The sequence below is a fragment of the Bactrocera latifrons genome, unplaced genomic scaffold (genome assembly GCF_001853355.1).
Source record: "Bactrocera latifrons isolate USDA-ARS-PBARC rearing strain unplaced genomic scaffold, ASM185335v1 scaffold_111, whole genome shotgun sequence".
NCBI lineage: Eukaryota > Metazoa > Arthropoda > Insecta > Diptera > Tephritidae > Bactrocera > Bactrocera latifrons.
Genome location: NW_017534531.1, coordinates 519080 through 546433, shown reverse-complemented (window position 1 = coordinate 546433; position 27354 = coordinate 519080). Strand labels below are relative to the sequence as shown.

The window sequence follows — 27354 nt, the reverse complement described above, 5'->3', positions numbered from 1 at the left end:
TGGAAAATTAAGTTTTAAATCGAAGTTTTTGTAAATTAAATATTAAATTTTTCAAGAATTTTCAATTCCAAAATCATAATTTTTTCAAATTAAATTTTCAATTTCCATTCTCAGTATGGTAAATTAAGTTTTAAATAATTTTCAATTATCAGAATTTTGGTAAATTAAATTTTTAGAAATTTTCCTCAAGAGCAGAATTAAAAGTTGTAAATTTAATTCCAAAACAATTTGGATATAAATTAAATTTTCTAAATTTCAAACTGATAGATTAATTTTTAATCTAAATATTGAATTAAAAAAATCGTAGCCAGGTTCATTTCGTATGTATGTACATATGTATGTACTATGTACATATGAATGAATATTAACGAATATGAGTATAACTAAAACCATAAATTCGCTTTAAAATTTCAAAAATCAAAGCAAATTCCAGTAAAGAACGCAATTAAAAATACTTTTTAAGGAAAGCTGACTTTTGCAGCTTATTTTCAATCAAAAACAAAATATTACTGTATAAAAAAAAAAACCAAGTACCCTACAAAAAAAAAGTTATGTAAATTAATTGCCACTCACAGATGCCCCAAACGATTATTGGTTGGAAAGTAACTGGACTCCACGGCATGTAAAAAGTTTCGGGACAAATCCAATGTTTTCAAACGCGGTAAAGCTTCCAATGCCTCACTGCTGATGCGTTGTATGCGATTGTTAGCCAAATTCAGCTGCTTTAGCGCAGTGAGCCCAATGAAGACGGGAACACTTTCCAGCTGGTTGCGTTTCAAAGTGCTAAGTTGGTAAGTAAACGAGCGTGAATTGATGATGAATGGCGATGTGTGCAGCGCGAGGGAAAATTAGAAGAGAAATATAGAATAAGTAATTGCATAAATAACAAGATATGATATATTGTATACGTAGCATTCATGAAAGTCATGAAATTTATTTAATAGAAGCAAATACGTGACTGTGATATCACACATGTATGTATGTATATGGATATGTACATATATGAATATAAAACACAGATAGCGGATAATTAAAGTTTTTTGTGGGGCCAGACAATTTATTATGGTGAAATTTAATGCAAATTTTATAATACTTACAGTTGTATTAATTCCGTTAGATTGTTTATCTGCAGCACACTCGTATTGTTTAGTTTATTGCCCACTAAATCGCTGCCAAGTAAATAAAAAATATATATTATTTATTTTTGTGGCTTTAAAGAATTAAAATTGCTAATTATTGTAAAGATAAATTTTATTTTACATTTTCGCCAAGTCAGGGCAAAATTATCATTTAGTAGTTATACTAAAATCACAGATTGCTAATATGAGTATATGATATTTTAATTTTATTTCTTATAATATAACCTTAATAGGGTATATAAGGTTTGCGACGTAGATGGTAACATCGAAAAGGAAATGTCGGAGAACCGGTAAAAAAAATCTATGTATATGTATTTAAATATACGATATACATATGTATGTATATCGATCTGAAATTCTGCACACATTTTTTTCTCCCCAAGAACCAGCTTATTTGTCGGAATCGACGAATCGGACCACTTTGCAGATCAAAACCGAGTTCTTGTATGAAAAACTTTTTTATTTGAGAAGATAGCATTACGAAATTTGGCATAAGTTATTTCCCAAGAAATTGCTACAATCTCCAAACGTATTGTTCAGATCGGACCACTACAGCATATAGCTGTCATACAAACTGATCGATGAAAATCAAGACCTTGTATGAAAAAAATGTTTATTTGTGAAGATATCATCACAATATTTGGCATGGATTATTGCACAAGAAAATGCTACGATCTCCAAAAACACTGTTCCAATCGGATCACTATACCACAGAGTTATCAAACAAACTGGCTGCACTTGCAACTTAGATGTAGCCGAAATTAATTTTTTTTATAAATTTTTAGTATAACAACATTTTATCGATTTAGCATATGGTTTTCTTCAGCACTTACAGTCTTTGTACGTAGCCTGGCAAAGTGGGTACACGAACCAAAAGTTTATCGTCACAATCGAAATATGCATCCAGGCATTTGCATTCTTTTGGACATGCGGATGTTGCGGCTACACCAAATAAACGCCCACCACCGTTACTATCATTGGCAATACCGCTAACGGCTCTGCTACTCACTGCAGCCGCTTGCGCTTTTACTGCCTTCTCATAGCGTTGACCATCATCGGCCACAAAACCAGCTGTCTCCAATGACGTATCACCATTATCCACCTCAATGTCGGTTAGAAAATGTTTGGGCACTAATCCTGCAGTTAACGCGGTCGCTATTGCGGCATCTTCGCCCGCAACGCCAACTTCTAGACCAACGCTGCTGCCGCCGCCCCCAGTCATTGCCACGTTGCCATTGTTGCCTTGTCGATTTTTTGTAAGCATCGCAAATAATTGTTGCTGTTGTAATTGTCGTTGTTGTTGCAGCGCGGATAGTGGCGACGAGGCGGGCACGGCGGCTGCTGCAGCTGTATTCATGTGACCAATTAGCGACACGGGTGCGAGCAACACAAACATTGTTATTGTCATACTGTTGCCGCAGTTCAATATGCAGGTTGTTGTAGTTGTTGTCGCTGTTGTCAGCGCTGCTATCATAATTGCAGTGCTAGTCGTGACGCTTGAGTTTGTAGTTGTTGTCAGTGCGGCTGCTGCTAGCGTTATCAACAAAGCAACTGCAGCGACAATTAGTAGTAGTCGATTGATTTTATGCAAATTACAATAATTAGCGCTGTTATTTTCATGTTTTATTTGCGCTGCAATTGGCATTTTGCTCCTTCGTCGTCGCCTTGCAAAATTTGCGTGCCAATCACTACTGCTGCGTACAGAGCTGCTATCGCTATTGTTGTTTTTGTTGTGGTTGTTGTGGTCAATTGTCGCGGTATTCGCTTCCGCTGTGCACCAGTGCACTGACGACTGCGTTAGCTTCGATCGCCGTTGAATTTGAACATTCTGATTTTCTTTTTGTTTTTGTTTGTGTTCTTGTTGCTGCAGCTGCATTACTGTGCAATCACAATCAAATGCGTTGAATCGCATTTTTCTGATTATTTTTGAAATGACTCGGTCAATTTGATTTGCTTTCTTAATTCAATGAAGATTTTAGTAAGCCATTTCAAATGGTTTCAATTTCCTCACAGTGGCTTCGATGTCAATTTTTTGCAATGTTGTCATTTTCATTCAATCCTTAATAATCGATATAACGATGACATTCCGATAGCATTCAGTTGTTTAAACAGCTGTAAAGAAAATAAATTTAGTACATATTATTTTTAATTTTCGAAATTTATTGTTAAAGCAAAAGGCATGATTGTTTAGCATATGTATGTACATATGTCTATGTAATACATGATACGTTATATATTGTTCAAACGAATGTTTCATTGAAAAAATATCGTTATCAAAAAGGCAGCAAACTTTGTAACTAAACTTGCTAGTGTTTGCTTTCTTTTCTTTTAACATTCCCCGAATTCTTGTACAAATAATAATAACAAACAATACTAAAGCTAAAGTATAAATTTAGCAGCAATAATAACACAAACAAAAGCGCGCAATGGCTCAATGTAAATTAAGTCAAGCTTGAGATCATTGTGGAAGTCAATAAAATAATGAGAGATCAATTTCAATTCGATGGAAAAATAATAAATAAGCGATATACACATACACACATACATATGTATGCAGATATTTGCCAACAACATTGTACGTATATTCGAAAAAAAACTAAAAACAAACAATAGCAAGTGCAAAAGTCCATAGAACATATAACCAAATGGTGGTATGGAGAACAACCAGAAGAACAGCACGTTAGAATAATAAACACCGAACACAATCAAAATAAATAAGATCAATGCACTTGACGCGGTCGAAATAATTTGCAAATTAAAAGCTTAATGGCGCACATTCTTCAATACCAAGAAATACATATACACACATACATATGTATGTGATATGAGTGATTTCCGATGGAGTTTCAAAGAATGTTTAATAAAGACGTTTAATAAAGATGAACACACGAAACAGCTGATCAAGCCCAGTTACCTAATTGACAACTGCCAATTTTTGACAAAGTAAAATGTATACTTTAATTGGCAATAAGAAATGTTTGCATTTATAAAAAGACTAATAAAATACAAATAATAATGCAAAACAAACAGCTGTTGAAGCAGTCTGCGAATTCGATATTAGCCTGTAAATAGAATAGAAACCTTAACGAAAACGTTGACAGTTAAATAGCGAACGCTTACAAAACTGGTGGGACTCTAAGGAATAGGAGGATACTTAAGGCAACTAATCTCTTATTTCTAAAATTTTCTAATTTTCCCATTTATTGGACTGTTTATATAGGTAAAATGCTTAACTATGGCCTTGTGTGCAACGTAAAACATTTTTTCTTCCATTCAATACGAATACAAGTCGATGCGTCCGTTCATTTTCAAAATGCTTAACCAGTATAATGCATGTATTTCTTACAGCTACTAACTCATTATTTACTAACGTTCACATACGTTTTCCCGCCGTAAATCAATTATGGTGTTTCTAATGATTCGCTTAAAACATTATTGTAAATGTATTTGATGTTTTTCCCATATCGGCTATTGCAGCCGATTTAGTTTTCATCTCTTCATTTTTGCTTTATGCTAGTTTCGTTCGCAGCATCCATTTAGGGCAATGCCTACTTGCGGTGACTGTTGGTTCGGTCAGCCTTTCTAAAAAAGGTAAAAACTTATTTTACACTGCTCTGTTGCTAGTTCGCTTAATTTGGCGATTCGCTTAGCATTCTTGTCGTTTTGCGTCTTCTATGGACCGCCCGCTTCTGTCATTGCATATTTCCGCGTGTCAGCCACCTTTGGAATACTATCTAATGCTTTGTACGCTTCTGTTGCCGCTCGCTTGCTAATCATTTTTATTTTAGTTTTTTTTGTCTTTTGGTCTGTGAACTTGTTGCCGACGATTGACATTTATAATTAATAATTCCAATTTTAATTTGCTTCATGTTGCTTAATCATAAGATACAAAATATATACATACATACATATGGATATTTTCTTCTATTCATACATATCTACAAATATAAACAGTGCCACAACTTACACGTAAGTTAAGCTAATTAAATAAACCTTAATTGTGTAGGTAATGAGCTGATATCTCACGAGTTTTTGATTTTTTCATCGCAAGAATAAGGCAATTTCTATGACAGCTATGATATAATGAATCGATTTCAGTGGTTCCAACATATAAGAAGCAGTTGGGGAGAAAAGGACGCATGTAAAATTTCAGACCAATATCTCACAAACTTAGAGACTAGCTCACGTACATATACATATGTATGTATACTACGAGACCGACAAACGAACATACATAGCTAATTTGGCTCAGCTCGCTACGCTAACTATTTAGGTTAGGTTAGGGTTTCCGACATTTTCTCTGGGTGTTACAAACTTCGTAAGGCATATAAGCATATTAACAATATCGCCAGTAAGAAAAAATTCGTTGTACATCCATATATTGATATATAATAAGGTGGATAAATCCAACTATATTATTATTTTCCTTTTAGTCTAGGTTCTAAAATGTCATTTTAAGATCTTTGCAATATTTTAGAGCCTTAAAATCTGTAGCCTATGCTAGTGTGATACTTTGTAATTATAATTTTTTTTAGCAATTTTTTAAATATTATTTTTTTTAATTTTCCGTTTGCTCACGTCACATTCTGTTTCATGACACTCTTGTTTTATTTTTATATTTCGCCTACGTTAACCAAAAATTCAACTCACCACACTTTCATCACCGCGACATTTTTATGTGAAATTAGTTCTTATTTTCTCTACACTTTCATTCACTTCGCCATTTCGATATCCTAACTTTCGCTTATTGAATTTAATGTTCTAACAAAAATATTTGCTTTTAAGTTCGCGCAGTGAAATAAATAGAAAGCCATTATAATACATAAATACATACTACATAACATATACATATACATATACAGAAGTATAATTCTTGAATTGCGCACAGAAGTAACAGGAGACCAACCCCACCTCCTCTTTTACCCGTGACCTTTTAATACACGCTAACTAAAGAAAATAAAAATTGCAAAAGCAAACGTGTGAACGAACCAAATGGTGTTTATTGTGGATACAAGGCAGACGTAGCGACGTTAGCGGCCGCGTAAACCTGTAGCATTTTTTTCTTTTCAACCAAATATGCACAACAAACTTGTGTACATAAATATTTGTATATATGTATGTATGTATGGATATAAATATGTATGCGTATAATTTTTGTTCTTGTTTTTATTACGACTTTATTTCATTATTTTTATTTTGCAGTTATTTCTCGCGCCATCAATATGTTTGGTTATTGTACGCGTGTATTGTTGCATTTGTTGTAGGTAGATGTTTTTATTACTATTCATTTCGTTTTTGGTCGTTTTGTGGCGCGTTTTGCCTCGGCTTGCCCCGCATTGGTGCTACGTTGTCTGCGACGACTAATTAGGTAACCGAGTATTTACAAGAACAACATCAACGTGTACAATAATAGCAACAATAATAAAATGAAACAACAACGTCATAACATCAACTAGCTCATGATAGCCACGACGACGACAACAGCAGCAACGAGAACAACTGCAACAACAGCGCACTCTACGTAATACCACTTTATTTGTTTAACGTATTTACCTCTGTATGCACACATTTAGGAACGTCTGTGGTATGGAGTGGAGAATACGAACAGTTGTGCTCGTAAAAAGGATAGCGTCTTGACCTTATCACATTTTGTAAATAGATGCGAGCATAGTATGTTAAATTCTTATCAAGAAAATGTTTAGTGATACAGACAATGTAGTACATAAAATGTTATCTCATCTGTTAAATATCATAATAGCGTTACTTCTTCAATTGATGTTTAAGAAAAAATATACAAAATGTTTTTTGTCTAACTATCGATCTTGCGCCTTATCACTTTATAGAGTTTTACGAACATTTGTGCATTTGTGTAAAAATCGTTCTGAAAGATTTATTCTCATAAAAACAATATTAGATAACAATAAAAAATTATAAGTAAGTATAGTGCATATAACAGTGTCCTAGTTCGTTCCCACGATAGTCGGCTCTAAGTAACCGGAACCGACCCGGATTGTTATTCGGCCAAGGACTGTCAACGCGGCGTCATTCCTTGAAAATATTTCAGCAATGTTTTTCACTGATACAACAACAACAGAGTATTCTAGTCAAAAAATTAAAAAAAATTAAATAAATGGGGGAAAAAATAGTAAGACCTTTAAATTTAAATTTCGCGCAAAATATATTATATATTTTTTTGGTATAACTGTCAGTGACATCTGTGCCAAATCTCACATTAAAATAATCATTGCTGTTTAGTATACGCTTATCCTTTTGGAAGTCCATAAAGTGCATTCGGCGACTTTTACGATGAGTGAAATTATTCACAAAAGAAATTTCATTAAATTTTTGCGCGGAAGACGCAGAACGGTCAACAAGATCAACACGTCAATAAAATAAAGGAATTGGTGCTTGAGAATCGACGATTAAAAGTCAAAGATCTTAATAGCATCGGAATATCGGAAGGATCAGTGAAAACCATTTTGAGATCCTTAGGACCGGCCAAACTTTCAACACGGAATACCATTCGATACTATCCTTTAGAGAATATACATATAATAATTTATAAAACGCTGCATTTTTTATTAACATCAGTGTAGTTGTATAGGTAGCAGCGTAAATAAAATAAAAAGCCATAAAAGTAAATAGCAAAACAAAATGGAACGGAATTGAAGGGAAATTAATACGAAGAGACAGGCATTTTAGATACAGAGATACAATACATACTTTAAATACACATGTAAGCACTGAAACACACTTGCACACATGCACGCACAGAATACCTACTATACATAAAACGTAAGAACACACATGAGCAGCACTTGGATAAACCATTACTGAATTGTTTGTGCATGTAAGCGACATTGTTGGTCGTGAAATTGAGTCTTCATCTCAGAGTAGGATTTTATGAAATTATCGTTAATAACAAAAGTCAGCGCGGAATCTATAATTAAATATTGAGAGAGAGTTTATTTTGAGACATATTGTTTAAAGTTTTTGACGCATCTGCTGCAGAAGTTAAAAATTGAAATGATCGAGATGGTCAGCAATTTGCATTAATATCATCCTGTTACGACACAGGATGCATAAGCTTGTTTACTTTTACAATGGAAGGCTTTAATAAGCGGTATATCGCGTGGTATAAGTGTGATTGTGTTACGCAATATGGCGTTAAAAAGTTGAGATTCTAAAAATTTTTCAGACAATTTTGTGATTTGCTTGACTTGGGTAACAAGAGAGAGCAAATACGCTTTCCTTCCATTCCGTTCAGGTAATTTTGATATAAAATATGCACCACGCTCTTGAATGACAATTATCAAAAAAGTAATCAATAGCGTCCTTTCTGACCGCTATCTGAGCACCGTTTTGATATTCCAGGAGCTAAGATTTGCCAAAAAACTTGCATGGAACCATTTATACGAAGTTAAATACTAAAAGAAGCATTGTTGCCACACGAGTTAATGCAAAAACCCTCATCGACTATCTGTGAATCGCTCCAGAATCGCTAGAAAATCGCTTGATTTCTGAAGCAAGTGGTTAACAACGATGAAAAGTGGGTCACTTCTGCCAACGTCTGACCAAAACAGTTCTGGTCGAATCGCAGGGAGATGTCGCAAAGGGTGGACCAGCAGCGATTGGAAAGTTTTACTATATGTTTTGTGGGACTGGCAGGGAATCAGGCCAAGATTGACATTTAGGAAGGTTTCACTGTATGTTTCGGAAGGAAGCGATCCCTCAGATTGGCAGGCCACAAACAGCGTTGCGGCAGAAAACATTCGACACAACGTAATTTCGAGGAATAATGCCGAGTTTACAGTCCTTGGCTGGAAAAAAATTCAGATCCGTTCGATTATTTAGACGCGACTGTCGTGTGAACGGACTCGCCAGTAGCTTCTAGTTAAGCATTCGACTAATGGACCGAACGTGGTACCAAGTGATTATTATTTGTGTTTGACGGAATTGGCAGAGCATCATCTATGCTATCCTACAGCCAATCTCTTAATTCGAACCCGCACTGTTAACAACAGGACTGTTGAAAGTAACACATCCTCAAGCAATGGCCAGCTTTGGTCAACACGTGAGAACTTGTGTTCCAGCAGAAAAAATTATCAAAATAACGGTTCAAAAAGACACTGCTAACAGCTTCAAAAAAGACAGTCAAGAACAAGTGAGTATTCTCTTGTATATTTCATATACAATTTTCTTTAGATATGCCAAAAGATAAAATTTGCCAAAGGTCAATCAATCAGATGTTGCAGAAAGCGAAATTATCATACCAAATCTCACATAGAATTGAGACTTCTCGTCAGCAACAAATTGATTTACATTTAAACATTGCTGATATTGTCGGGTTGTTGTTGTAACGAGTTTCTAATATCGCTACCCGAGTCCAGCGTTGCGCGAAGGTCAAACCGAAGCACATGATTGAATTGTTAAGCAAATATCACATCGAAATGTGTAAGTGATATCTAAAATAACATCTCCGGCACACAATTCTTCTAGCAATCAGACAAAATTGCAAGTGTACAAACGTATTTTCGCATAGCTGTGTGTATAGCCGTTGCATTTACACAGATACGTCGACTAAATAAAGACAACGATGTATTTGTATTTTCGCAAGCGTCACATGGTGCAGTGACAATTCGAGATATCTGTAGACAGGGAGGCAAAACTGGCACAGACGACACGCCGTCAGCCAAGTCACATACACACATACAAGTGGGTACAGCACAAATATTTGGATAACCGTGTGCATTTACGATTTTCGGCTGGATGGCACTAGCGCTAGCACAGCGAGCCGACCGACAGGCAGATGTGCCAAAAGGCAGCCAGACAAAAATGTCGTCAATCAAAAGTGCGCGTTTTATTTATAAAGTCGAACGAAATTTGCGCACTTTTCAATTTCGTGAAAAATCAAACGTCCGAGAAACAATCTTATTTTAACTTTCGCTTTCGCAGAACAGGTCGATTGAAAAGTCCCTGGCCTACCTTAGTAAAACACATTTATTTGGTAAAATTCGTTTTTCTTTTTATTCATCTTATTTCCCTTCAAAGGTGATACGCTGATTACAGCGACCCCTCTGAGTTGCTTTCAAGGCTGATACACTGATTATAGCGATCCTGATCCTCCAACTTTTCGATACCATTTTGGCAGTACGATTTATCGGTTTCGCCTCGGTTTCGCGATCACCTCTTCATTCGACGAAAATTTCTTGCCAGCGAGCATTCTTTTTAGATCTGTGAAAAGGAAATAGTAGCTGGGGGCCAGATCTGGAGATTACGATGAAAGCGGAAGCGATTAGAAGCCCTATTAATGGATTTTTGGCAACGCTTTCACTAACTTGCGACACGTTGCTTTGTTTTGGTGAAACAGAACTTTATTTTTTCTCGAATGCAGTCCACTCGAATGACTGTCGTTTGCACTTCGGATTGAGATGATGGAGCTATGTTTCATCCATTGTTACGTATCGACGCAAAATCTCAGGTTTAACATCTTTAAAAACTGCTTCGAGTCATCAACTCGCCTTTGCATTTGGTCGAAAGTGAGCTCGCGTGCTACACACTTTGTAGAGAGTTCTCTCATATCCAAATATTCGTGACGTTCACGTTCAGTTGATACATATTTTTAGAACGCCTGGTATCTCGAACAACTTCACTTTACGGTCATACAAAATTATTTTGTAGACTTTTTTGCTGTTTTCGTCGGCAAAAATCCTCTGCGCTCCACGACTTCGGTGGTGATTTCACCACATCTAAATTTAGCATACCGATTCTTGATGGTTGATTTTCCTGGGCAAGTGTTCGGAAAATCGATATCAAGCCAAGTATTTGCTTCAACTGTATGGTTGCCCTCCTCGCAATTTGATGAAAATAGGAGATTCTCCTGGTCTTTCCAATGGAATGGAGGTCTTCCTCTTCCTCTACTTCCCTCGGAGTTTGACGCAGCGAATACTCTCAGAGCTTGAGTGTTTTCTTTCATTCGGACGACATCACCCAGCCAACGAAAACGCTGCCTCTTTATTCGCTGCACTTAGCCATATATTTCATGCAGCTCATCGTTCCATAGACTGCCAATACCCAAAGGCCCACAGATCTCTTTTTGAAGTAGCGTAATCTATGTGTCAGGCCGGACACTTTTCAATTGACATGTCATTTTCTTTCCTTGACTTTTTATACTCAATTTAAATATTTCTTTTTTTTTTTCTAAGCACATGCTTGTCTGAGCATTTTTAAGACACAGCATATTCTATAAGGTATATACATACAAGGTATTTATGTACATACATATGTATGTATATGTGCTCATTTTTTATGTGTGTGTATTTTTCTATTTTTGAAAATCGCGCTATAACAACGACGCGGCGCGACGAGTTGCTCAGAATGATTGTTTGAGAAAAGCATGAAACTTTTATGAATCAGTTGCAATTATAGTGCAATTACATTATTCGCTAATTACAACACGTTTTTGTTGTGTGCAAGCCAACGAACATGCATAAATATACGTGCGGACCATTGTTCGATCAAATACATACAGACATACATACACACAATTTATTCAAGCGGTTCTCTACTGGTGATTCAGACAAGCTTTTATCGCAGATCTGAAAAAAAATCCCAATTTCCTGTCGTGATTTACTTGCTTTCCACTCACACACATATATATGTATGTATATACATATCTACATACAATACATATTATACAATAACACATGTGCTCATGGATAATTATAAAAACGGCAGCCACAGATTGCATATTTTAAGGGCCATTAGAACACGTGCTTTACGAGAAGGAAAGCTTTTTAATTACATTTTTAAAGAGAAAATATTAATAGCTTGGTTCATATCGTGACACATAAAATAGATAGTTATAGAATCAATTACGAAAATACAAGAATTATTAATTTTCCATAGAATCCATTTAATCATTTTAAACAAGTTTCCAGCTCATGACGAAAGAAAACTCGACTATTTTACTTGATTTTAGGAAATTTTATTGAAATTTAGGCAGCTTTAAAGTTTATTTATTTAAACGTTAAAGTTTATGCTATATAAGGTCTGGAAACGAACTATCACGTGGAAAGAGATGTCATGCTCAGTGACAGTCAAGCGGGGTTACAGGCAATATCGTCTGTTGAAATCAAATGAACAATGCTACTGGAGTGCACAAAAATGCTTAACAAGGTTGCCACTGAAAACAATATTCGACTTGCATGAATCCCTGGGCATAGAGGCATCAATGAAAATGAGCTAGTCGGTCTCCAAAAGTTGAAAGAAGTTGCAGCAACCAGCAAGATATGACTAGAACCGCTCTTTACTGTGGGCTCCCACACTTTATGCGAGGAGCTATTGCAAGAGGAAAGCGCCTGTAGAAAAATGCGGCTCACAACAAGTGCCTGAGCTACGACAAGCGAGGCTGTTTCTGTGAAACTTCGATATAAAATGGTTCAAGAAACTAATCGACTTTCCCAGAAACAGATTAAGACAGCTTGTGGGATTTTAAACAAGTCGCTGCAGGCTTAACAAAAAAAATAATACAATCTACGGTGAATTTGTTCAGAATGAACCTCTATAGAATATAGCAGACTAGCAAAGTGATCGATGAAAAGCAAACTCTTATATGAAAAACTTTTTATTTGAAAGGTTATCTTCAATAAATTTGAAATGATTTATTATTCCAGGTAACGCCACAATCTCCGAACAATTTGTAATTTATAATGAAAATCAGTATAATCCAGTATGACCTATATAAGATCACTAACAAGTTCTGCTACGAAAGAAACTACTTTTAATACGGTATAAACGGTTTTCTCACAATCAATGTGAGCCCTTTTTTTCTCGCTTCTTAGAACCAAAGGAAGCGAAACGGTTAGAGATGTGGTTTCATTAATTTATTTCAGATGAATTTTTATTCACAGAACAAGTGATTGCGTCAAAAGTTATATATGACAGTAATTATAGGGGACGCACCTAGTAAGAAATAAAACTATAAAAAAAAATAAAAAAAAAAAAATAAGTTTTTCCGTATTTCGATAGGTTAAAGCCTTAAAAATAACATATTTTTAGTTTTAAATCAATATCTCAGCTAGTTTTTGAGTTCCAGCCTTCTGAAATGCAGTCGTTCAGTTTAGTGAGTTCTAACAGCTAATATTTAACCACGTTTTTGCCGAAACATCAGTTTTCTAAGGGGGTATTCTACTCTAGAATTTTGAAAAATCGATTTTTTTTTTCATATATTTAAAGTTTAGACCCTTAAGAACATATCCTCCAAAGGATTTTTAAAAATTAACATTATTTTAAGAGCTCCAGTTATTTTACTGACGCAGTCCCTAGCCCGTTAGGTAGGTAAACTCACTTTTTTAAACGCGTTTTTCTCGAAACTACATTTTTCGACACGGTACCGGCATTATCTCAAGTTTTATACAACCAATTTTCTTGAAATTTTGTGTGAACCTTCTTTATATAATCCTTTATAATTTATCTTTATATAATCCGTAATCCTTTGCTTTTAATATTTAAAAAAAATTCAAGAATTTCAAAACAAAAGCTTAAAAAATTATTTTAATTTTCAGGCAGTCGCCATTTAAAAAAAAATAAATTTCGTGTTCCCTGAAATAGGGACTATAACAGCATCCTTACTGATTAAGAATTTCCTTTGATTTTTTTTTTTAGACCACCAGGAGAGAGAGAGAGAGAGAGGATCAAACAGTCGGTTATCATGGCGCGATAACGTCCGCCATTGATGGTCACGTTCCCACCGGTAACATTTTTGAAGAAATATGAACCGAAGATTCCACCGACCCACGAACCACACCAAACCGTTGTTGTTTCTGGATAAAATGACATCTCTTGAGTCTCTTCAGGTTGTCCTTCGTCCCAAATGCGTCAATTTGGCTTGTTTACATACCAATTGAGCCAGAAATGGGTCTCATCGCTGACCATACTTTGGCTCGAAAACGTCGGATTTTCTTGGAACCTCTATTGGTCCATAGATCGAAGCGATGTCACTAATACAGCTGTATTTGTACGTTTTCAATGAAGATACCACGTCAAATGCAAAAGTTTGACATACATGCCCTTAACTCCGATCGCTCAGTTTGTGTGGTAGCTATATGCTATAGTTAACCGATCTGAACAATTTCTTCGGAGATTACATTGTTGCCCTAGAAAATAATCTATACCAAATTTGGTGAAGATACATAGTCAAATGTGAAAGTTTTCCATACAAGAACTTGATTCCGATCGTTCAGTTTATATGGCAGCTATATGTTATAGTGGTCCGATATTGGCCGCTTCGACAAATGAGCAGCTTCTTGAAGGGAAAATGACGTTTTCAAAATTTCAAAAGGATAACTTAAAAACTGAGGGACTAGTTCGTATATATACAGACGGACGGACGGACGGACAGACAGACAGACGGACATGGGTAAATCGACTCAGCTCAACATACTGATCATTTATATATATACTTTATAGGGTCTCCGACGCTTCCTTCTGGGTGTTACAAACATCGTGACAAACTTAATATACCCTGTTCAGGGTATAAAAAGTACAAAACGGACCCACCCTAATCAGTATGTATGCATGTATATTTGCACGTACGAATTCAATTGTTTCTGCCTTAACTAATTAGTTATAATTTCACTTAATGCAATTTTTTTTTTTTTGCTTATTGGTGTTTATTTGTTTCATGACAAACACAAAAAGTCACTTCTAAACGAACCTACCCCTAAGCACACACACACACACTCAAGCATACATGCATACATACTCAAACTACCAACACAAAAATATTGTTTATGAAAACGTTTTGGAGATGAAAATATTTGTATTTGTTTAGTGTGCACTTAGAAATGACTATGCATACATACAACCACACACACACACACACACACACACGCGTAAGCATTTGAACGTGGGCAGATAGCTATCTAGGTGATAAACAATTCGTTCTCATTTCATCATTGGTTTTGCATTTTTCCACTTTGAGCATAGCCACTCATTCTTTCCACCATAATTGTCATCTGTTACAAGGGCCTTTCGGTGCACAAAGTTCTAGGCAGTCACATACATTAATACCTATTGTATATATTTATGTATATATGCATGTATATTGAAATATGTTTTAAGTGCTGGCCATAAAAGTTAATAGGATTGAGTTTTGCCCTGATTTATATTGGTATTATTTTTTGCTCGCATTTTTCTAGTCGTGAATGAGATGAAACGGTAAAATACCTGAACTGATATTGCAAAATGTAAAATTATTGTTTGAAAGTCAGCAATAACGGGTGCTTGGGTCTCAAGTTTTCAATATGGTGACTATTCGATGTTATCTAAATGGCTTTTGGTCGCAATCAGAACCTTTTAATTAAGGGGTTAGGGATAGTCAGAGGCACGAAAAATTACAATTTTCAGTATTTTTTGTTTTTTTGCTATTAAATCGTGTTATTTTACAAAAGTAGTAATATGGCTTTATTATAGAATGTGTTTACTTGAAGTCACGAAAATTACAAACAAAAAAAATTTTATTTCCAAAGTTAAAGTTTTTTGTGTTGACCCTGTTCCAAAAAAGGTACTTGTGGTGACAACCATAAGTCCTTGGAGATTCATCTAAAATCAATCGGAAAAAAAAATTGTTTTATAAATAGATAATCCTGGGCCTGATCGCAGGATTTCTTTTTTTTTTCAAAATTAACAAAATGGCGGCCTCAGGAATTTTTATTCTAAATTTTAGTGAAAAAATCAACAGTTAATTGAACTGACTTAAAAAATTAAAAAAAAAAATCCTTCGATCAGGCCCGAGTTTATTATGTATTATAAAAGCTATATAAATTTCATTAAAATCTACTGAGCGGTTTTCGAGTTACAGTTCTTGAGAAAAACGCGTTTAAAGTTTCACACTAACGCTTTGAAGTGCACGAGCTCTCTTTGTTATTTGTCGAATAACTCAAAAACCAATTATCGGATCAACGTGAAATTTTCAATAAATATTTTTAAGATAATATTACACTTAACGAAAAAAAAAATAATTTTTTGAAAATTTCCCCTTAAACCCCTTAAGTAATATTGTTTTTAGGAGCACTTATGATATGCGTACGGATTATCCGTTAGAACGGATAAAATTCGGATAATCATAATTCAGATGGCCCATACGTTGAGTTTAATTTTCGATGACTCGTTCGAGCATTTCGACTGGTCACTGGCGAACGACAGGCATAATGTTTCGTCCCAAGGCCAGCATCGAAGCGGTATTGTCCGCATAGACTTTAGATATTACATATACCTACAGGAAAAAGTCTAACGGTGCGATATCAGAAGATCTTGGTGGCCAATCGACCGACCCAAAACGTGTAATTATCTGCTTAACGAAGTGTTTTCTCAAAAAATCCATTAATTGATGCGATGCGTTGGAACTGACGCCGTTTTATTGAAACCAGATGTTGCCGAGTCCATGAGCTTCAATTTCAGGCCGATCGTCATTGATGGGTCTCACCGGCAGCTTCTGAAAATCCTCAGGTTGCTCTTCGTTTCAAATGCGACAATTTTGGTTGTTTACATATGCATTAAGCCAGAAGTGGACCCCAACGCTGAACAAAATTTGGTTCGAAAACTTAAGACCTTCAGGTCAGGTGATGTCACTTGAGAAGGACGACCGACTTCAGTTATTGTCTCTTATTCTCGACGTAAAATGCGCCAAGTTGTTCCATATGCAGTCCGAGTTGCTGCAAACGGCGCCGAATAACATGACAACTTGACACGACTCTCGCATAATCTGTCAAAAATAGGCTATTGGAAAGAGTTACCTCTACTTGGATCGCTTTATATAATATAATGGCTTTCACAGCTCCATTTATTACAGGATAAAAGGATATAAAAGACCTTTATCTTGATTTGATCGGTCTTTTGTGTGAAATCTAAACGCTATAGTGGTTAGATTGGTTAGGTTAAGTAAATAGGCAGATTTCCGTGAAACCACGAATAATCCCCATTTGAACTGCTAGAGTTGCTTGTCCGTTGTGATGGCCAGAATTCTTAAGTACGGGTCAGAAAGATTGTCGTATATTTACAAAGCGCCTAGAACCCGCTAATAACTGGTTAGATCAATTCACTAGAATCTTAGAAAGTATGGCAACCTAGATGCTTCAACCTTAGTCCGGCGAAAGCTGGCCATTGAAGGAGGAATTTTCCGTTTCCACCTCATCTTCCTCCCCGTGTCCAGTTAAGATACCTATTAATACAGCCATGTGAACCTTGCTAAGGGCTAATAGTTTCATGGACCATTTGCGTTCCACTCTGGGCCAGCAGACTTTCACGAACCTACAATTACTGGTTGAAGACCAACGCTTATGGTGAAGGTGTCATTGAGTTGAGCAATAATCTATGTATATTCAATTTCGTGAGGATAATTTGTCAAATTAAATGATTTCCTATAGAAAGACTTAATTTTGATACATAGGTCAATTTTAATGGCGGCTACATGCAAAAATTTTTCGATCGCGGCTTTTATGGCAAATAAGCAGCTCTTTGAAAAGAAAAGTACTTGTGAAAATTTTAAGATCAATATCTCCAAAAATAGCCTCCTGAGGGTTCTTTGAGACAGAGCCTAAAAAAAAAATTATTTGCCTAATTTTTGTAAAAGCTTCAAGAATTGCTGAATACTGAATATATGTACATATGTACTTATATTATTAAAAAATTGCCATATATTTTTACTATAAATATACAAGTATGTTCATCGATATGTATGTATGTATGTCCCAATATACTTTTAGAGCATAATAACATTTATCAATACTTTATGCCAACCACACCCGCCAACATAAAGCACAAAAACAATATTCTTATCAATTTATGCGATTTTTTTAGCGTACCAATATTTTGCGCAATACAGTAAGTAGATAAGATAATAAGTGTTTATTTTCGTAAGCAAAGTGTCCGAATTTTCCTGCTGAGCAACTCGCTGCATATTGGAGAGAGGAGCGAACGAAAAATATAATATTTTGACAGGAGCGAAAAAAGTGTAACATTTTTGGCATGTTTTTTTTAATCAAAACATAATATTGTTGTAGTATAACATTACATACATACATACGTATGTAGAATGTTAGGTTAGGCAAATGCGCTATAAATAAAGTGAAGTGCGAGTATCTTATCGCTTATCAGACGCGCCAAGCTACAAACACTTGTGCAATTTTGTTATCGTTGCTGGGTAGCACTCCAAAAAGGTGTGATTCTTGAAAATCGCCAACAACAACAAAAAACATAAAAACAATAAACACTAAACTTACGACACTTATGTCGTTCTATTTACGACTCATATCGATATTTTTATAGTATTTACGAGTAATTCACGATGTGTTATGCCGAAATAACACTTCGGTTGAATTAACTATAGACGCTAATCAAGCGGAGCGTTTGTAAATAGAAGTGATATAAAATTGTAACAGTAAAGTTTATTGAGGTTATAGCGTTTCTTTTTTTCATGGAGTTATATAAATTATAGATATATTTACATATATACATAGAAGAGTGTGTACATATGCGAACTTATTTACACGATTGTACATGATTTTTCAATTTACTGCTGTTTACTTGATAAAAATGTTTGCGACTATTGATAAAGCGAAATTGATTAGAAATTGCTATTGATTTAATAAAAAATTGAAACGCAAAATTTATATATGTACACTTCGAAAACTGTCAATATGTGATGAAAAAATTTGTATAAATCTTAATAAAAGGTAATAACAAATGCAGAGAATCAGAAAGAACGCCTGTTTACTGATCGTTATAACCGTTTCCACGACAATCGGGCCTACGTAAACGGAACGGATCGGATTTTTATTCGGCCGATTCCTCAAAACTATTTCAACCATATTTTCTGCAGCTACAAAACAACATAAGGCAGACTAATCGGTCTGAAGATCGATTAAGAAGCTGCGAGTTGTAAACAAAAATGGTCTTCAGACATACATACATACTTATATAAGCGAAACGGACACGGAGTTTTATTCGGCTAAGGACTATCAACTTGACAGCATTTTCCAAATTAATTGAGGGATGTTTTCTCCCACTATAAAAACAACATAAAGCAGTCTTATAAAATCAGTCAAAACTTGACCTCCTGTTAAGCACTTTCTAATGGTTATTCGTTTTTTTGCCCGATTTATTTTATGGCATCTAGCATAAAAACAACCATTGTCTTTTAAAATTCAAAACAAGTTTTGTCTTTAAAAGTGTCATCGCTTCGCTCTTTGGGCTCTTGAAAAATTCCAAAATCTAACGTTTTCGAGCACACTTTTGTTCACTGATGAGGCCTATTTCTGGCTCAATGGGTATGTAAACAAGCGAAATTGCCGCATTTGAACGAAGAGCAACCTGAAGAGATTCAAAAACTGCCATCTCATCCAGAAACAATAACGAAGTGGTGTGATTTGTGGGCCGGTGGAATCTTCGGTTCATATTTCTTCAAAAATGATGACGGTGAGAATGTAACCGTCAAAAGAAAAATGTATGACGCCACGATAACCGACTATTTGATGCCTGAAACTGAAGCTTGTGATCTCGGCGACGCTTCAACAAGACGGCGCCACGTCCCACACACCGCTTCAATCAATGTATTTATTGAGAGAACACTACGATGAGCAGATAATTTCACGTTTTGGTCCAGTCGATTGTCCAGCAAGATCATGTGATATCAGACCGTTAGACTTTTTCCTATGGGAATATGTATGTAAAGTCTAAAGTCTATGCGGACAATCCCGCTTCGATTCAGGCCTTGGAGCAAAACAACTCGCGAAATGCTCAAACGAGCTAACTGAGTTGTAGACACGGCCAACATTTGAAAGAGATAATCTTCTAAAAATAAATGCCAAAGAATGTTCTTTCGAAAGATAATAAATATTAAACATTTAAGTTAATTTTTTTTTTTTTTCTTTAAAAAACTAGGGAACTTCGAAATGGATCGCCCATTATATATGGTTAACTTGAGGCTGATGACGTACATATGTCCAACACACTTCCATGATATACATTTACGTTTACTGGTGAGTCTAAGAAACTATACAAATCTATACTTTTACATTCTTACAAAATTAAATTCTAAAGCCAGCGCTGCATTCACTTACCACAGTGATGCTACGCATATTTCTAGCCGTAGAAGTATGTCCATGGAACAACTACAATACCAACTAGGGGATTTGTGGAAAATACCAAAAGGAAATGATGCGCATAGTAAGAAAATGGCAAATATTGTGGAGGTAAATATTTTGAAGCCTTTCCATAACCATACAAAGCGAGTAGTTATAAGCAAAAAAGGCAATGCGATAAATTATCGGCTGGCATGCGAGTGTGGCAAACGGTCGTTAAATGTTGTCCGCAAAGCGGTAATGATCACCGCCTTACCAAGAACCAAGAACCAAGAAATGGTCAAGCCGCGTGTTGGTGATGCTGGTGGCTTGGCTAGCTGTGGAGGTACAGCAGCAACGCTGCGCAACGATGACAAGGCATATACGATTCACATATGTATGTATGTACATTATAGTATATAAATGAATGTGAGGCGGCTGAAAAGCACCGACCAAGCTGAACGAATGGCAGTCCGGGTATGAGTATCCAATTATAATTTTTTATACCGAAGTCAATGCAGAATCACGTCGCATCAAGATTAAGAATTCTTTTCTTCACACCTTCAAGTGACGCTTACCAATAACAACCAGCAGGCACAACGGCAACACCAACAAACAAACCTCCAACCAGCTGCTGAAGCATCCAAATAAAAAGCGTAGCTTCAAAGAGAAAAAGAATTTACAAAGAAGGTATCAAGATTCAGCACGGCCAAGAAGTTAAGCGTTAAGGCAATACCAACAACAACAATAACAATATATCAACAATAACAATAATACGAACAACAACAACAACCAGACCCACCAAATATAACCAGATTTGAAAGGAGCCAAATAAAGCTGACAGCTAACAAAAGGTATAATGAAAAAGTTGGGAAAAGAATTCGCTGGAAATGAATGCCACGAAAAAGTGGCGATCAGACAAAAACTACACTCCCCGAGTGGTATTGTCCGTCATACCATTGTACCTACATATAGTACAATTGCACACACATGTGTGTACATCAATCTACATATGTGTGTATACATATGTGTATGTATGCATGCTTGAACATATGTAAGCGAAGGTTGAAGGCATTGTAGATCCATTGGTCATGGAACAAATCAAACCGGACTGAACTGAAATCCAACGCACAACAAATGGTCAAAATATGCCCAAGTTGTGTGCCCGCATGCAACGACGACAACAATAAAATGCAGTAACAAAACAAAAATACGGGATTATATTGTCTCTTGTAGGGACATGGGTACGACGGCAAGTAAGCGGCGACGCAACGCACAGCTGAAACTACAGCCATCAGCTCAACTAAGTAACATCAAAAAATCAGGCGACACAATGAAATGCAATGTATAAGTAAACGTAGGTAAGTGTGTGTTTGTGTATGTAGGTGTATAGATTGGTATAAGATGACATTGATTGTGATACATAGACGATTAGAGATTATGGCGACCAACAGCCACATATAATAAATAGTATTCATTGTCAATGAGGAGGATTATCAAGCAAAACTACAAAAAAAAAAAAAAAACATGCTACTAGAATGCTCTGATGACTTTGAAGTTTATACAAGACTCACTTTAATTTTTGAGATATAATGCGCCAGCGTTTTGAAAGAGCAAACTCATACACAAAGATATGCATTTTCGTATGTATATGTATACATTAGAGCGGGTCGATTTTTTTCCTATGTATAAAATCATATATGAGAAATGGATCTAGGGATCATTCTTAACAACGAAGAGACTATGGGTCTAAAACCGGTATCGAGCCGATGATTTTTAAGCCAAAGTTTTAAAAATCTGAATGATCGGTTGTATGGCAGATATATGATATAGTTGCCCGATCCGACCGATTTCGATATATAATCAATATAATATCAAAACATACCTAAAAAAAACTTCGTCTTCAAAATCGATGGTTCGAAACCAGCTTTAGACCCGTAGTCTCTCCTAAGCAATGTTCTTCAAAATACGCTATTTTTCCGTTTTTGGAACTCTATAAATAAATCCGCTCTAATCAACATACATTCACGTTAACTTCAGCTACATCGACGCTTAATACCCCTCAAGGGAGCATTTCTTATAACTTAAAGGTTATAAAAAGATGAATTGCTTGATTATGACCGGTTGGTTTGTAAGACAGCAGATTTTTTGGTACTGATGAGGTGAAAGAAACTCATTCTGGTGGTTGTGGAAGCTTCGCCATGTGGTGATTAAACGGGGAGAGTGCACTACCCAACGGAACCCCTGTTTAATTCTCTTTAATCTAACTTTTAGCTATACGGAAGTCGTGTTGGTTTTCGGCTAGGCTCAAATGATGTGTGAAGGTCGGGAATAGCAAAGACTGAAGTGTTTTCACTACTGGGGAAAGGAGAGTTAGCGAACGATAAAATACCTCACGATTCCCAGATTTCAGCAGTGGGTCCACCGTTCCGATTATAAACACATCGATTATATGAACGGTGGTCAGTGAAAAATCCGATCCCGGAATTGATTTTATACAGCCAAGAGCTATTATTTCGAGCATCTAACCCTGTTTGGATCGGTAAGTAATACGTTAATACTAAAATTCCCTCAACAACCGGTTTTATGATACCTTAGGTGACTCGGATTTTATCTGTTCAAAAGCTGTTATTTCGAGAATCTAGTACTGTTTTTAGGATCTAACATCTTTTCGCCTTAACCACCGAATGTTGCAGTATAAATTTTCGGCTAGAGTACCACGCACATTTCTTCGGATCCGAGGAGGAACGACAATCGAGTTGAATTTCACACGGTTATTTGCTGATCTCCTAGTATTTAAAAGGATTTTGACAATAGTCCAAAGCTTGCACACTCCGGCGGAGAGATAACATGACTTCAGATGCTCACCCATGTTGTCCGCTTATTTTGATCTACCAGCTGGCAAAACTCCAAATCGAGATCCCAGGGATCGAGCTGCCGTCAGCAGGGAAATTTGGTCGTAGTTCTTGACCTTCTGCTTCATGGGACCATGGAGGTTCCTTTTCGGCTACTCGGCTGGAGTGGCGACGTATTGCGCGAACTATATGCATAATGTACGGGCCATATATTTTATTGTCGCGGTAGTACGTTGAAAATATGGGATAATTTCGGAGGTTCTCTGGGACATTGGACACGGGTTCCAGGGAATCAATATGGTTAAAATTAAATCACCGTTTATTAAAATGTTTTAAATTTTGCATATTTAAAGTAATAAGAAAGATTTTTGGTCTCTTTCAAATTTCGCTGGTTTCACCTAAACCGAAATATATACCAAGAGACGGCCGCTTAGTGTGGTAAACCATTTAACTTGATTTTTTTTTTGTTGTTATATTTCCAGATGTATTGCTTTTCTTTCAATTTATTGCCGGTAATAGGCGAAAAAGAAAAAATCCGTCACAGCTGCAGGCGGGTGTCGGAAATCCATTTCCACTGCTCATTGTATCTTTTTGAGGATACGAATCTATTCATTTTGCAGTTGATATACATACCAACATACATATGTAGCATACGGGCTGTTTAAGCCATGAACATACATACATATATACACATGTGCTACAAAATTGTATGTATGTTCGGCGGCCAGCAGCACCTATAGAACTTCGGATAAGTAGCAGCACACAAGAGTCCGCTCTTCGATGCTATGCCCACAGCGATCCCGCTGTTTTGAACTCACAACTCGTACTTTTATTTTAATGGCTGTGAAGTCGCTGTTTTGTTTTCTTTTGCTGCTTCGCACCTCTCCAACGTTCCTTACCAAGGTTTTTATTGAACTACCTCCTTGCTTCTTTTTTGTATGTGTTTTTATTTTTGTTATAATATAAAGTGTAGGTACAATCGCACATTCGACGAGTTTTTGGTGTTTTCTTCACACCTTCATTGCAATTCACTGGAAAAGACCACTATGAGGTTCTTTTTGTATGCCTATTGTATTGTAGGCATTGTTATATTTTTGGTGTTGTTGCTAGTCTTCAGCAAGCTCAAAAATGATTGAGCAACAGCCGAAAGAGTCGAACTTAAAGCCAAGTCTACTTGATATATACATATGTATGTATTTAACATAAGCATGTATGTATGTATTTTTCCACGTGCTACATATTAAACTCCATATGAAGTTCATGCAGCGTTGAGCTAAGCCAGCACATACTCCGCACAGTTTGGTAGAAACGAGCTGTAAGGTTCTCGGCTGGTTGTCGGCTGTCGGGTGGTGAAACTGTCGTTGCCTTTCACACTATAAATTTCCGTTGTTGGACTTGTCTGTGTTTTGTTGGTGTAATATGTAGATGCTGAAGTGAACAATTTTCATTGCTATACCCTTAACAAGAAGCTTTAGAAAGAAACGTGTGGGAGCCTATAAAATGTGTATACATATACATAAATGATCAGTGTCGAATTAGCCATTTAGTCGGCCTTTTTTTTTTGAGATTTTGACAGTTGAAATTTTGCACATGTCCTTTCCTAAAAAAAAAAGATTCTCGAAATCTATTTCTTGTATGCAAAACTTCTTAATATGACGAGATATCACAAAATCGAAAATAGAACACTCTTCAAGGCATTCTAAAATATCTGAGCATTGGTGTCAGGAGAGCTCACTGTACACATTTAAAGCTTCCGTACAAACTGAAGGGTCACAATAAAGTCCTGGTATGGATTTTTTTTTTTTATCTGAAGATATAATACAATAATATCTCAGACCACGCTACAATATTAAAAAAAAAAAACTCAGATCACACCTACAAGTATAGCATGTATACAAAGTGTTTTATGTGTGAATGGTATTCTGGCTTTGATCCAACCGAAGTTAACATTCTTTGTTGCTTTTTTTTCTTTGCTCAACCTTCATCCTACACAGCACTAAATAAAACTTTAAAATAATAATTGTCATGTAGGAAGATACGCAATATGAAAACCATGTACTAGATAGCCCACATTTGTACTATATTTTCCATTTATTGGATGGACTCATAATGATTATGTGCGGTTATAATTTTTAATTTATGCATTTGTAGTTTTTTTTTTAATTTGTAACACACTTTGGTACAATTTTTAAATTTAACACGAAAGCTTATAAAATATTTCAAGAATTTAGAGTATATGACATGAGACTGTAGGCAAAGCCAGAAATTTTCGCTTATGAAGATTAAATAATGTTCACAAAAATTAAAAAAAAAAAAACTGAAATATGTATAATATGTCTAACCTAAAGCTAAATGCTTTCACAATTCAATGATATTTAAGATAAATGTAAAAGATAAAAGGAATAAATAATGACAGCTCCACTTTTCCGAATAAAAATGACATCCCCATAACATTTGCACCACTATAGAATTTTTCTCATCTTAAATTTCAAAGCATTTAATGCTGTGTTTGCTAAAAAAGATGACAGAAGCATGATTTAGGTTTGTTTCATCCCCTTATCTTTTAACCCCATAATTTTCCATTACAACAAATTTGTAGAAACGAAAATATGAAGTTGCACAAATTATATGTAACATGCTCACCATCAATTCCAATAGTTGCGCCGTTTATTTATTCAATAAAAATTTCATTTATTTCCTTGAAGAAAAAATCCTTATTGTATACTTTACACAAATCAGCAATTGAATTATTGCAAATTAGAACTGAACACAAATAATTTTTATAAAACTTATTGAATTCGTTACTTTCCTCAAATTTGTATATTTTTTTTATAACAACACATATTTCACATCGATAAACATATTTTTAATATTTTCATGTATCTTATAGGTTTTTCACACAACACTTAAGGATAGTTTGTGGTACTTTTTATGCGCGAAGAAAATTACAATTACGCCCAATTCTCAATAACGATATAAACGTATTAAACAACAACGCCACACTGACTGCCGCAGCCTCTGTGTCGTCGACAATGTTTGTCCGCCCGCTTCGTAATCATTTTCATTTGCCTGATTTTCACTTCGCTGTTGCTGCATACACACACATACTCCCACTGAATTTCTACACTCGAAGCCAAAGAAAAAAAGAACAAGAATAGCAAGCTGCTATTCTCTCAGTACACCACTCAATTGTTTTTGTCGTTGTTGGTATTGATGCCACTGCCTCTACTTCTATCCTACACAGCAGTTGCACACTCGAAAGTGTGAATGCACCACAGACGAATACAACAAAAATAGCACCTCACATTCAACCATTTAATTTGATTTGATTTCGCCTTTTCTTCTTTTTCTGTGCGCAAGTGTTTGTGTATGTGTATGCACTTATATGTGTATTTTTGTTCTCCTCTTTTGGGCACTTTCTCGTTTAAATCTGCTTGTTCGGTATTGCCGCGGAGGTATTGTATTTGCTAGCTGCCCACCGCATCCGCTTGGTGCGAAAACAAAAACAACAATACAACATAAAACGAAAAACAATACGGAACGTCGACGTCGATGCCGACGTAAGCAAAACAGCGAGATTCCGTTTTTCTTCCTACGTTTGGATTGCGTTCTTTTTTTCTAGTTATTTTTGCTTTTGCACTGATTTTGTTTTTTTCTCAATTGCTTTTGCCCATACACTTTTCGCTTTACATTGTTCGATTCACAGCGTAGACAAAATTTAATTCATTTTAATGAAGATTTCACTTCGATATCCTTACTAATATCAAACACTTGTACAATATTTTAATAATTTTCATTTATTTTATAAGTTTATTCACTTTTATTGGTTTATTTCTCATTGAAATATTTTATAATCAACAAAATAGAGGGCAGCAAACTTTTCACGTAAATCTAAAATCAAAGAACGAAAATTACTAACAGTAGTTGCCACGTTGATGAGCTCAGCGAAACATCACACATTGTAAGAATGTATTATTTATATTATTGAGATATAAAAATTAAATATTTTTAGCAAAAAGCTAATATTTTATGAAAATTTATTTTTACAAATCTTTATTTTTGCTTTATATTAAATTTCATTGCTTAGATTTTTTCTATTGCGCAAATGTGGCAATGATTGATAAATCAGTGCTGTAGTCTTTTTATTGTTTTTAAAATACCGTTTTTCTATAATTTCAAATCAATTTACTATTATAATATTATTACAGTTTGTCAAATATCATTTCCAGCTAAATTTTA

General features: G+C 35.5%; 1 protein-coding gene across 1 annotated transcript in view; it reads right to left on the bottom strand.

Moving 5' to 3' along the window:
- Positions 1–25877, bottom strand: part of LOC108974234 (leucine-rich repeats and immunoglobulin-like domains protein 3) — a 32252-nt gene extending 6375 nt beyond the window's left edge. The window contains exons 1-4 of the mRNA XM_018941945.1: positions 25759–25877; positions 1973–3251; positions 1098–1169; positions 574–783 (exon numbers count right to left, since the gene is read on the bottom strand). Coding sequence (XP_018797490.1) covers positions 574–783; positions 1098–1169; positions 1973–3051 — 1361 coding nt within the window. The 5' untranslated portion in view covers positions 3052–3251; positions 25759–25877. The remainder of the gene's footprint in view (positions 1–573; positions 784–1097; positions 1170–1972; positions 3252–25758) is intronic.
- Between the last annotated feature and the right edge of the window lie 1477 nt (positions 25878–27354).